The sequence below is a fragment of the Aplysia californica genome, unplaced genomic scaffold (genome assembly GCF_000002075.1).
Source record: "Aplysia californica isolate F4 #8 unplaced genomic scaffold, AplCal3.0 scaffold00088, whole genome shotgun sequence".
In the NCBI taxonomy this organism is placed as follows: Eukaryota; Metazoa; Mollusca; class Gastropoda; order Aplysiida; family Aplysiidae; genus Aplysia; species Aplysia californica.
In genome coordinates, this window is record NW_004797358.1 from 782,513 (window position 1) to 796,454 (window position 13,942).

At 38.8% G+C, this 13,942-nt stretch overlaps 2 protein-coding genes across 2 annotated transcripts in view; one reads left to right on the top strand and one right to left on the bottom strand.

Moving 5' to 3' along the window:
• Positions 1 to 199: 199 nt before the first annotated feature.
• LOC106011310 (alpha-(1,3)-fucosyltransferase 10-like) lies at positions 200 to 4,739 on the top strand (the record flags this gene model as incomplete). Its single annotated transcript, XM_035968822.1, is given in 1 exon segment — positions 200 to 4,739. A coding segment is annotated over 1 exon segment (521 nt), but the record flags the coding sequence as incomplete, so codon positions are not given.
• A 6,729-nt stretch (positions 4,740 to 11,468) lies between these two features.
• LOC101846868 (UPF0764 protein C16orf89 homolog) overlaps positions 11,469 to 13,942 on the bottom strand; it is a 43,758-nt gene continuing 41,284 nt past the window's right edge. The window contains exons 5-7 of the mRNA XM_005094708.3: positions 13,701 to 13,860; positions 12,900 to 13,028; positions 11,469 to 12,145 (exon numbers count right to left, since the gene is read on the bottom strand). Of these exons, the coding sequence (XP_005094765.2) occupies positions 11,991 to 12,145; positions 12,900 to 13,028; positions 13,701 to 13,860 (444 nt within the window). The 3' untranslated portion in view covers positions 11,469 to 11,990. The remainder of the gene's footprint in view (positions 12,146 to 12,899; positions 13,029 to 13,700; positions 13,861 to 13,942) is intronic.

Below are 13,942 nucleotides of genomic sequence, written 5' to 3' on the forward strand. Positions count from 1 at the left end.
AACAGGTTAGGCTAATTTCTGTTATAGTGGCATGTGACAGAAGGTTAGTAGTGTAAAATCTTTGTTTTATGTTCCAAGTAACAACAATCTGTGTAGCTCCTGCCAGGTATAGTATACGTATGTCCATTCAGTTTGTCAAAGAGTTGTCTTCACTTGTGAAATATAGTCATTAAAGTATTTTTTTAAACTCTGGATTCTCAGGATTTCTTGCCCAGTAACAAGTCTGCTCTTTTGTTGCAAGAATTCAAGTCTCCAGAACATCTGGCTATGGTCATTAAGAATTTGAACGAGAATGAAGTGGAATATGAGAAGCTTCGAAAGTGGAAGACTTCTGGAATATCTAACACATTCTTGTTCGACACCATGAGCTCCCGGACTTGGGCCCCTGATGATGAAGAAAACTGGATCCCTGGCCACACAAACTTTGTGGAAGGATTTGAATGTTATGTATGCAATAAAGTCCATGACAACATGAAGAGACAACATAATGGTCAAAACATTAAAAAACAGTGGGGGAAAAAATCTCATTATGGTTGTCCAAGACCAGCAAAGTTTGATGAATTTGGTCGTTATGGAAAAGCTCCAGGTTGGTTGGACTTTTGGAGTAGTCAGTGGGAACAGCACGGTGCAATGGCTGGTAATCTCAAGCAGTGTGTGCTCCAAGGAAAGACTGACTGTAAAGAAGACACTGTGGGTAGCAAAGCAAAAGGAGACTTTTAGCCCATTCTTCTCGTTATACATGTACATGTATGTCTTTGTTTGTTATCATTCTTTCTCCCACATCTTCCCATGGGTGGACTGAGCCATGAAAACAAGTCTCTTTGTGATTGATGTGTGTTATCACATTTTTTGTTTTGTTTTGTTTTTTGTTTTTTTACAACCAATGTCTCCTCATCTGTTTGACATTTTTTCTTGCCATGTCATTGTGACTCTATGTTGGTGTTAATGAGTTTAGTTTTTGATTTATCTGAAGGTCTTAATTAGTCAAAGGGTTTTTGTTAAAAACCATTTGCTTAAAGTTTTAAAAGTAAAAATTGGGAGTTTTAATGAGCAGTAAAACTAACGCTTTACTTACTCTTGAAATACTTGCTTGTAGTTGGGAAAGAAATATGAAGATTTATTTAGATATATATATATTTTGTGCATATCGACATGTATAACCACATTATTTTGTGTGGCTGTGTGTGTCTTGGTGTTTGTAGAATTTTTGTTGGTTTGGTTTTGTTTATGTGTATTGTGGCATTTTTCCTTTTGTTTGTTTGTTTGTTGTTTGTTTATTGTTTGTTTTTTGTGTTTTTTAGAAATTATTTTTTGGGATTGGCATAGGGGTAAAAGTGAGGAATATGAAGATTAAAAGTACATGTGGGATTGAAAGATCTTTTTTTTTTTCATTGAGCAATCATGATTCTTGGCTGGGTTGAAGCATGCTATTGGTCAAAGAAAAAAATTAAAATGTTTTATATTTTAGTGCAATATTTTTGCAAGGGTTGCAACATTCACAACTCTTTTATGATGAAACCAAAGCTTTTATGTGCGCTGATGCATGTGATATGTACAATCAGATTGCTTTTAAGAATATTTTCTCGCTCTCCCTCCCTGGTTGTTTGAAATGAGAGGGAGTCTTTGTTCTGCATGTTTAGTTGTAGTTATTTCTGCAGAAATATCGTCAGTATTGTTGATGAACATGTGTCAATCAATAATTCAGAAAAGATGCACTCGCTTTAAGGAAATGATCTCTAAAAATGCATCGACCCACTCCGTTCAGGGTGGCATCGGTAACCAAGTGGTTAGGCTGCCAGAGCCATAATCAGGAGATTGCGGATTCGTGGGTGTGAGCCTCAGCTCAGGCCGACATTGTGTCCTTGGGAAAGGCATGTTACACGAATTTCTTATTTGGCTTGTTCCTTTCGGGGGATGGAAATTAAACTCGGAGGTCTTGCCTCTTAAATAACCTAATTGTGTTGATAGGGGTGTTAAACCTACACCATTTCACTCCGTTCAGTTTCTTTTTGCAGCAAAGTATTCAGTATTTTGATTTGTAGGAAAGAGTTCAGTATGTCCTGAGTACAGCCCTAAAACCATTTCAAAGTAGAATAAATCATTAGCAGTTCATTTTGCTTTTAGTTTCCTTTTTCTTATTCAAGATTGTGTTCATAATTATATGATCTCATCAAGCCTGAATGAACTGGGTTTTTTTTTCCCCCCTACTCTTATTTTGTGTTTATGCAGTGATACTTGTCCGAAATAACCTTTATATATGGGCAATTTTCAATTTCATAGTGTATTCTGATGTACTACGCATCGTACAAAAAATAAAGCCAATTAGCAACACTTCTGTTGGTATCCTGTATTTTAAACTTTACTTCTATTTTCATTTTCCAAATATAAATGAAATGTTGAGCAATAGTAATGATGGATAAAGTTTCTATCTTGTCATTTAATTAGTAATGTAGTTATTTTGTATAAAAGACATGTTTTTACATGCCTCATTTTCAATGTTTTGCAACACAAGTGCTCATAGTTTTATTAGATACTTCCGTGAGTTTGAGCCAGCAACAGAGTTGTGTTGGGGTTTTTTTAAGTTAAAAAAAAAAAAAATTTTCCCCAGACCACAAAAAAATAAAAGTCAGTTTATTCTATTCTATGAAATGCCCTTTCATGTTTGCACATTGTAAAGAGAGAGGTGTTATAATTGCTTATTTGTCTTCTTTTTATTTTGCTAATCGGGGTACATTTTATAAACGTTTCTTGCCCATTTTTTTGTTTAAAGGGACAGTTAGAGGGCAAATCTCTCTTTACTATTCGCTTTGTATAGTGCTAACAAAACAGTAACAGTATTGTCCAGACTGACATTATGAATAAGTAAGGAACCGGTTTTAAAAATGCTGTTCATCTGGGTTTTTTTATTACCTTCGAATCTTCAAAAGCGCCCTGGCGGACACCCTATCTACGGGATAGGTGAAAGGTGAAGGTGTGCAACTTAAAGATGGATTTTCTTATTGAGAGATTCTAAAACTTCAAATTGGTCTCTTGCTCATGTGTTCAGTCAACCTGAGAATATTTTTGTTTATAAATAACCATTACATGTTTTGCATCAAGATATCACCTTTTTATTGCCAGTCTGGTGATTTACTCAGTGATTTATTTCTTTTTCATAGAGAGCAAAAGTGTTTCCAGCTTTTTCTCTTTTCAAATGTGAGTTTGGATCTGTAACATGTATGGCACTAGACGTTTGAATTTCACTTTTTTTTTTCTTTAATTGAGTTACTTATCCCAACTGTTATATTTTTTTCTTGAAATACGAAAATGCATTTAGATAGCCTCTCTCATAGGAGAAAACTCTTTCAGTGCTGTTGGATCTGTAAAGTTCAAGGTCTTCTGCTTGAACACGAGTTTTCCCACAAGCAAGATAGAATCATCATTACTTTCTTCATTGTCACTGTAATTCCAAACCAAACATTGTATTAAGTATCCATGAATCATCTGCTGGTGCTAAATTCTTTCTTGACTACCCATGAATTACTTCAGTGTGGTCAGTGAATTGCTCTTTTTCTTACTCATTACTCTTTACTCAGTGCCATCACAGACATGAAATCTACTCAGAACTGCTAGTCAGAGCTAGGAGCAGAACTGACAGGGCAATCAGACAGCAGGAGATTCCCCTTCTGGCTTGTATTTTGACGCTGTACATGGCATTGCTTCAGAAAAATTATTAAGTCCTCAGAGTCGGAGCAGTCTATAGTTAAGCAGGCCTACACTTTGGACAAAGTAATGCTGAGGCGACAATGTGTCAGGCTATGTGCTGATCATGGCTTCTGGGTGCTCTCCTGCTGTGTTTCTCCCTAGTGTAAATGAGATTCGAGCCAGAAATATTTGAGGGATGGAGATGCTTTTTAGTCTGGAGTGGTCAAAACCATATTATTATTTTATATACGGACTTTGGCAAAAGATTTTTGCTGAGTGTGGCCAGGTTTGTGAGAAAGTTTGTTTCCATTTCTTTTCAACACATCGAAGATATTTGTCCTGCTTTGTTGAATATCATTGAGAGAATGAGCAAGATGTTGTCTTAGTGAGTAATAATTCATTCTGGCATTTGAACTGATATTGTATCGTCATTAAGTAAGCATATTCTTGCTTGAGATGGACATTGCAGTTTACTGCACTTGTTTTCACTGATGATAATGTATTATTATGAGTATATAGAGTGATCTGGAAAATCCACGGGCTAATATGATAAACAATACTTTGCAACACACATGCAAACTTGTGTAACATTAATTTATACCACTAAGTCAAAATTAATAATACTGAAATCTGAGAAACCTAGGTGCACTTTATGAATGGAAATTTTACTTCTATATTTATGGTTTCTTTTTTTTTAATTCTTTAATGCTAATAAACATGTATTACTCGTAGTACTCAAAGAATAAGACTCTGGAACTTGTATAGTGTAAGTTTATGTGCTTTTGCCAAATAAAAATGGCTTTTAAAAGATTTTTTAAAATGTCATCCTCTACATATTGGCTGGTGGTAGGCTCTTCTGAAAGCTTTGACTTCATTGTGTATATATATCTATATATTGCATGTACATTACATGCATTTCAATTCCTTTTTCAGTACGTTTTTCCCCTTGCGCCAGCACTTTCTTGCTACTGTACCAAAGAACAAGGATGTGTGTTTCTTTTATGATGACACAGCAATGCATTTTGCTTTCAATAAATAATTTTGATGTTTATATATTTCTTGGTGACGGGCTTGTCTTATTGTATATCCTCAACAGCAAGCACTTAAAATGCACCAAGCCAGAAGCAAAATCTTACAGGAGAAACTAAACTTTCATCTTTTAATAACTTTGTAATGCACTATTTATTTTTTTCTTACTGTGTTCAACCTTTAGACACTGAATTTCAACCAAATTTTTCTTGGAGCACATGGAACGGTTAATACACATGAAAACAAATTTTATGCAAATTATATTTTAATAGCTGCCCAATTATATAATACCTCTTATCGAGTGGTTTTAAAAAAGAAATTAGAAAAAAGTTTTTTAGCTCTTGCAACACAAATAGGTTAAATAAGTGCCGAAGATTAGAGTGGTTGCTTGAAAATGTGAGAAAAAGGAGGGGAAGGGGGTGGAGCTCTTGTAGTCGAGAGGTTACAGTTTTCGCCTCTCATTCAATAGGTCCCGCGTTCAAATCCGGAAAGGGACTAACAATTCTCTTCTCCAAAATTTTCTTTCACCCCCTTTCCTGCTCTCTAACAATGTTCTGTCGTCTACTTTTGTCTCCATTTTCTACCCCCACCCCCTCGTCTCCTTTGCCTCCTCTTCTTGGCTCATGACTCTTTCTGCAGCCTTTCTACTGCTACTCCTTGGCTCCTTCTTACTGCTTTCTTTCAGCCACACCCCTGATCTTATGGTAGGTAATTTCTGACACCTTGCCTTCTCGGATAAAGGCGAAAAATCTTGAAGGTCTCGTGTGCAAGTTGCGCACGTTTAAGATCCTTTGGTGGTCCAACATTGATAAGACTAGGCTTCGGCTGCCTCCCGGACAAAATTCAAAATTTCCTACCTACTGAAAATGTTTAATGTGTCCCGCGCGCTCATATGACCTTAGGCAGTCGCGAGCGCCGAAAAGAACGTACCCCCCCAAAAAAAAAGAAAAAAAAGGGGGGTGGGGGTAATTGATGTCCAATAGAGCAAAACCACACCAGAGCACCCGCCAACCGCCATCTTATCAAATGTGACAACTTTATATTATAAATTATAGTTATAGCCTATTATGTTGATTATATAACCCAGGAAGAGCTGTCCTGAAGTTAGAGAACCGAGACCCCCCCCTCCCCCCTACCCGGGGCAGTGCCACGGACTGTAGTCTTTAGGCCATTCCCAAGGGGGGAGGGGGCATTTCTCGTTCAAGCATAGTAGAATTGTAAATGGGCTGACTAATGTCACGCTCATAACTGTGCCTGATCTACAACAGGGAACTGCTGCTTTTTCTTTCCTGACCCTTACTATTATCATTTTCCTCTACTTCTTTTGTATGTTTGTCACTCTCTTGGGACCTGCTATTTCCGGGGTGCCTTGATAGTGGAAGCAGACCTTGTGCTGTTGAAGCTAGAGAGGTGAGCAGTCTAAGTCTAAGTCTGATTCCCTGTATAAGACTTCTCTGTTGACACCCACCCCTTGGCGCTCATATGACCTTATGCAGTTGCGAGCGCCCTAAAACCCTCTACTATAAAAACAAAGAGAGAACCGAGGCGAAAAGAAATTAAATGTAGAAAAGGCAGGAATAAATTAAATGTAGACCCTGCTTGCAGTTCAAAGTCTTGATTTTTACTCATCTTTGTTTAGGAAGCTGTTAAACACTTCGATGGTCTTCTTTAATTCTAATTTGAATTAATGGAATACGTGTATAGCCACAGATATGAACTCGGACACATTATTATGAATACAGTGCTTTTATTCCCACATGTGGATGGAGGGTTGTAGAGTTTCTGCTACAATTTCACTTCAGTTGGTGTCTATCAACACTGCATAACTATTTTATGAATGCAAATGTTTCTAATTAAAAATTGGAGGTAGAAAAAAAACAACCCAACAACAACAACAAACAAACTCTCTGAGGATGTGCCTTTATTATTATGATTTAAATCACTTTGCCCGATGAGCAGATACTTTCTATGCAGCCCAAGCGGTGTCGATTGGATTAATGGATAGTTTAAAGTCGGGTAGATTGAGCAATATCTGTATGGGACCACATATTTAGGTCAGAGATAGACTATGCATCTCTTCAGTTTTAATTTAAAATGTAGACTGTTGTATACGCACTTTTTCCATCTCCCTGGGCGTTAGGGTTGATTGTTTGTTTCTTAAATGAAAATTAGTGAATGGGTTTAACGACCAGCGTCTGTGGTGTAGCGATTAGGCGCTCCGCTATCGCACGCAGGAGACTGTACCCGAGTTCGATTGACGAGTAGGGCAATTTTTATCGAGTACCTCGGTCTTTCTACTGGACTGTTGTATCCCTATGAGTCAGTGTTGGCCCTGGCAGGCAGGGTAAAAAACCAGCCTTCTTCTAAATCATCTATATTGTGTCGATGGGGGCCTTAAAACACCTACATTAAAAAAATAATTAGACTGTCGACTATCACGGCTGCCGCTCTTTGCGCACAATGGGCGCCCTGATGAAGGGCAAAAAATTATCTCGATTTAATCGGATGTGCGAGTGTCCTTTCCTACTTGCCCTTCTTTCGGCTCCAAATTGAGCTTGTAAAAATCTGCGCACAGCATGAATGCGTCAGAGTTCGCAGTCTTGAATTGGATATTTTAATAAAAATCTTTGCTTCAAGAAAAAGTAAATTGTTTGCACCAAATTGTCTTTCAAACTACACCTATTTGAAATACAATAATATGTGAGTTGAGGGGTACCATAGTAAATAAGCCTTCTGGGCGCCTGATAAAATACGTGCAGCTCCTTGAATGGCAGAAAAACGCGCATCAAGACAATTCTCCCTGCGAGATGAACAAAGATTGTCATTGTCACAGCCATTATCTTTGTTGTTGTCATTTGAGCACATTAAGGGCCCAGTTTTTTAACAGAACAGAGTGGCAAACGCAAAATGGTAGGTCATTAACATGATGAATACATAATGTGGATTAAAGGAGGCATAAGGGAAAGGTGTTTGACTTTTAATGTGAACGAGTGGAAGATAACATTAGGTACAGTATGTATCAATGTCAGATCTCTTCGTTTTGCGACTGTTGGCACAGTAGAATAGCGACAGTCTCCTGAGCTATACCAATCTTGACTTTCCTGGCCTAGAGACTAGAGACAAAAGAACTAGCACAAACATGAAAAGTACCGGTATTGGTATTCTTTTTTTTTTTGGTGTACATTCATGGAGTATGGGGAGGGTTTCGGATCAAAATTATGGAAATTGAGTTGTAGGCATTTTTAGCTTCCTCAGCTTCTGCTAAAACTAATTCATGGCATAAGAAGCCCCAAAAATCTCATTTCTTCCCATACCGGGCATGTCCGTCACCACCATTTCATCATAAAGTCAATATTTCTAATTTTTTTATCGGCCGTTTTCTCAAAACACGATTTTTCTCTATACTTTTTTGAATGTCTCTTTTTTAAAATCCAATCTTGATGAAATTTTTACCGAATGAAGAGAAGATGCAATACGAAAAATTTGTATGTTGAATTTTTTATATGGAATACAGTTTTAGTGGTGGTGTCTGGAGTGTGGATTTTCACGGATTTTTTGCAAGTTTGAATACTACCACAGGAAAAAATTCATTAGAAATGTTCCAATTTGTTTAGCAGAAAACCAACAGACAATTATTTAGATCTAATGTTTGTGGAAACAAAACTTTTTTCTCAAATTTGATTGCAGGTTTTAAGACTCCTTACTATGCTTGCTGTATGAGTGAAATTTGGTAAAATTGGGTCCTCTAATAAGCGAGATAACCGTCATGTGTAGCCCCCCCCCCCCCACCCTTAAGTAAAGTAATCTACTAAAGTGTAGATTTCGTGAAAATGAGAGAGGACTCAATTTATGAATATAATTGACAATAATAGGACGCTAGACAAAAGAAGGCCTGTGAGTTAAGACTATAATTAGTGAACAAAGGAAGAAACAGGGTACGGTGCGATTGGAAAAGTGGTAAAATAAAGGGGTATGATTGATGAAATCTGAGTTTGAAATATTATGCTTGCGATGTTTTCTGAGCAGGTGTGGCAAGAAAAGACACGCGTGTGGTAATCTGATATTTAGCCTCAGACAACTCATTAAGGGAAGAAAAAATGGAGATGCTTGTTTATTTGCTGTCTCATTTCTTATTAATATGTTGGCTTTCTGAAGAATGTATTGGCTGTTTACATTTTTTCTTTCAAGCCGACGCTAACAGTGTTAGTAAAACTTCACTGTAGTAGTAGTATAGGGTTTTACGGCGCTCGCAACTGCTAAGGTCATATGAGCGCGCCAAACTTCACTCTTCAGATTAACGTGAAAAATAAAGCCCATTCCCGTTCCGTGCCTGGCTTCTATACTTAATCCTGACTGCACTCTTGATTTTAAAAAAAGTAGATTTTGCTCATAATACTTGCACAAGGTAGGGGTTCACAAAAACCATTTGTATTGAATAGTTTAACAAGTCAGCATTACAAGCATTACTGTAACTTTATACAAATTCTAGTATCTAACGCTCTGTACACTGTAAAACGTTGTACATGAACAGGGATGGCAAGGACTTGGTGGTATAAATCCCTCATCCCCCCCCCCAAAAAAAAACACGACCACATCCCACAATGCGCACCTAATACAAGCGAATGCGACAACAAATACATCTAAGGAACCGAATGACAAACAACTCCCCCCCCCCCCCCCATTTTGGCCTACAGCACACAGAAGATGCTGAACGATAGAAATTGGTTTATTACTTGCATTTTTTGTGGATAGAGAAAAAAAATAGGACATAGGGAAAAGTAGGACATCGGTTGCTTCTTCTTTGTCATTACTTTCTTTTTATTGGGTCATCTTCCATCACTATACTTTCTTTCTTCATGGTTTTTATGGTATCGATTTTTATAACAACCACAAAAAAATCACAAATACATCATGTATAATATGCACGCATGGAGGGGAACTCACAGTATAAACATCGATTTTCGATCAGACATATAAAAAAAGAGCGGACGATTCCAAACGATTTTTGTGAAATACAAAGTAAGATAACTGAAGAAAGGTACATAATATCACATAATATAGATTTTATAATGATCAGATCAGCTACTATGACGATCACACAGAAAACCAAGAAAACATGTCAAAGAGTAATCTTGAAAAGAAATAAACCGAAAAACCGAAAAATACTTTCGATAAACCGATCACAGTCAGAAATATTATATTAGTTTTGGCTACTTTTATCTGGCAGTAAAACAAAAGCAGCAGAAAACGATCCATTGTTCACAAACACGCTCACAAGGGAAACAAATAGTATCCTGAACAATGAAAATGTTTGGGTCTTTGACTAAGCTGGTGATTCCCCGATAGTAAGAACTCGACTACATTCTGTTGATTCTACAGTTTTGTACAGTATAAAAATCTTACCTACGCAAGCTGAAGTTGGTTATGGCTGTTGTTCTTGCCATTTTCATTTAGAAGATTTAAGCACTTATTATACGTTGCTATGGTGTTAGCTCATATGCACACGTCCTGCTCCCCTCACCCCCGCACTAAACGGCCATCAACACATTGATGTACTTCTCTTTCATTAAAATTCCCCTGACACAAAGATATATATATGTATAATGCACTTGTCCCAGAACCAGCAGAGAATCTAGTCAATCGACTAAGGTCTTCTGCGTGCTATCATGATGCGTTAATCACTATATAACAGACGCTGGTGATCCCTGCCCATGGTAGACAACACGAGACAACACGCGTTGATTCTTCAGAATCACACAGTAGCTTACACTTATAACGTTGGGCATTTTATGGAGCGAGAATCTCCACCGATGACCGGACAAACCTTCTCGTATTTAACATTGTGTCGCAACTAAGAAAAAATGTTAATAAAAATAACAGGGAAAAGAGTCACGGGACAGTGTACGGTAATAAGAGTTCTTCTTCATTCAAAGTAAAGCAAGTAAGTGGATGGGTTTAATGTCCCTATTAAAACGGTCAGGGTATTGAAGAAATGGGGCCTTCGAATGTAACGCTCATCTCTGATGATAGGATCGTGCCAATTATGGGTTGAGGGCCTTGGAAACTCAATAAAACAACCCAAATTCAAAGAGTATCAAGTTGGGGATTCAAACCAATGTCGTCTGCTCCGTAGACAAGCATGACACCACTTGAGGTAACGGAAAGCTTTTTTTGCACCCTGGCCTCCTTGGAAAAACAAACCTCCAACCATAAAGAGAAGGATGACACGCACAAGCTTCTCCACTGATCAACATTATCACAATACGCAATACCCCCTTACCCGTCTCCGATTCCTGCCTGAGGGTTGATGGTAGCTAACTGATTGCTAACCAACACGAGATGCAACCCCTCCGAACAACGAATCACACACACACATACACACACACACACACACACACACATATACACACACATGCACACAAACATACACACAGACATACAAACACGCACACATTTATACACACGTAAACACGTACACACACATACAAACACATACACACACACACACACACTTATACACATGAACACACACACACACACACACACACACACACACACACACATACATACATACATACATACATACATACATACATACATACATACATACATACACACACTCAAACATACACATACACACACAGAAACACACTCACAGAAACACACACACTGGCTTCCGTAATTAAGATACTCATGAGTGGTATATTTTACTGGGGTGTCACTCATAGATGCACCTCTTAACCTGCCTTCTTCCCTTTTTCTTATCTCCTTCCCCCCTAAAAAAAACCGGAACCAAATGCTCCACCTTCAAAATGACACACTAACAAGGAGTCCCTCATTCATACACACTTCTCTCCCAAAAGGAACCTAAAACCAAAGTTTTCATGCAAGAGAACATTCATGTTATTATCAGAGAAATTTACCGACCTTTCCACACCGATGTTATGTGATGCACAGAGGACAAGGCAGATTAATGAAAAGACTCAACAGTAAGAATTATGAAGCAAACTTACTGCCAGTGGCATAGGATGAGCTTACTATATAAGGTATTCTTCCTGGATATTACATAACTTATTACTGAACTGAAATTCTGCAAACAATATGCTACACCTGAGTTTGTAAATTTATGATTATCGTCTACTGATTTTGTGACAAGTTGATTGTACTGTAGTCGGAAGTGGCCTGTCTTTTGTGGACACAGCCTAATGAAGTCAGGGTCGTGTGTGTGAGTGTTGCCGACAAGGTAAATTCCTGTGTGTTGTTATGATCGAAGAACTTCACAGTCCCTGCTCCTCCAGCCACACCTCCAACACATAACGGGTGTATTGCGCCAGGGCCGCTGACGCTACAGTTGTACGGTGGCACAAGCAGCCTCGCCCCACGCGTTTCTCTTCCCTTTTTTCCAGGTGGTGATGACCTCTTGATCTCTTCTCTGAAAAAAATAATAGTTTTTGTTTGTGTGTTAGCAAAATATAATTATATTTTGTTGACTCCCCCTCACCCCAATTTTCCTCCCGTTCCTCTTTTCCCCGCCCCCTATTCCTTTTAATTCTTTTCATTCCTCATTCTCCTTCTCCTCTTCCTTCTTCTTCTCCTCCTCCCCATCCTCCTTCTATTCCTCCATCATATCTTCCTCCCTCTTTTTATATCATCCGTCTAATGCTTATCGCCATCACCCACTTTACTACTAACAACCTCGTCATCCACTTCGAACCTTTGACGACGGGCTTCTTCTCTTAATTGTCTCCTTTCACCTCCTTTTTTTGCTCTCTAGCAATGTTCTGTCGTCTGCCTTCGTCTCTACTTTCTGCCCCCTCCCCATCACCTCCGTTGCCCCCTTGTCTGTCTGGGCTCCAGACTCTTTCTGTAGCCTTTCTACTGCTTCTCCTTGGCTCCTTCTTACTGATGTCTTTCAGCCACACCCCTGATCTTCTGGTAGGAAAGATTAACACCCAGCGTTCTCGGACAAGGGCGAAAAATCACGGAGGTCTCGTGTGCCAGTTACACACGTTAAAGATTTTTGGTGTTTTAAAAACGATAAGAGTAGGCTTCAGCTGTCACCCGGGCATAATTCAAAATTTCCTACCATCTGAAAATGTTTGGTATGTCCACTGCGATCATATGCCCTTATGCAGTTGAGAGTGCCGTAAAACCCTTCCCCCCCCAAAAAAAAAACTGGCCCTCACCAGTGTGTTCCTTCAGAGGCCAGGCGGCCCAGCGGTAGCAACCGTCCTCTCTGTCCTGCCAACTCAGCACTTTGTTCAGCCAGTCCGAGTTGAAGAAGTCACGGTATCCCAGCATGCCACACAGAGCCGCTGGAGCGTGGAGTTAGGGGGGGGGGGGGGAGAGAATCGGGAGAACTCTTGTTTTGGAGGGTGTTTATTATCAATATTATATGGGATTATCACCTTATACAATATAATGAGTCATTTGGAAGATGGAGTACCGACTAGACTCATAAATAAATTGCACAAGAAAGAAAGAAAGGAAAGAATGCGAAGACAATACACCAAAACGGTTACAATAATTATACAGGCACTAATGACGCGTATGTTATGAAGATACTGCCCTTCCTGCGTGTGTGCTTTGAATCTTTTTGCTTGTTTTTTTTTTACGCCCCCATCAACACATTTAATTTTTTTCTTGCCGCGGCAAAAAGATATAGACGCCGGTGCTGTAAGTCTAATGTGTAAACCCCCACCCTTTTGGGATGGGGCAGGAATATTTGGTTTTCGATTTAGTCATAGTTTTACGGCACTTGCAACAAAATAGGTGCAGAGGATTGGAAGTGTTACAAGAGAGTGTAAAAAAAACCCCGAACCCTAACCAAACAAACAAACAAAAGGAGTGGAGATACGGATGACAGATGTTTAATAGGAAAGAAGAAGGAGCAAACAAGACCACAACACTACCTGCCAATCACCCACTATTGGATTTTCAACAAGTATAATCTTTGTTTAAAAACGATGACGCCAGTGACTGCTCACCCTGCTCCATGAAGAGGTCCTGAGATTTCTCTGGGAATCCTGACTCGGCGAACAGCTCAGACTCGGACACCATGTTGGCACAGAACACCCCGTGCAGGAGAGAGATGCTGCCTTGATGCTGGTCCTTCAGATGCCACTGCATCTCCTCTTTGCACCCGGTCTAAGGAACAATATCCATAGAGGTACATTATTATGATTATTATGATTATGATTATGATTATGATTATGATTATGATTATTAT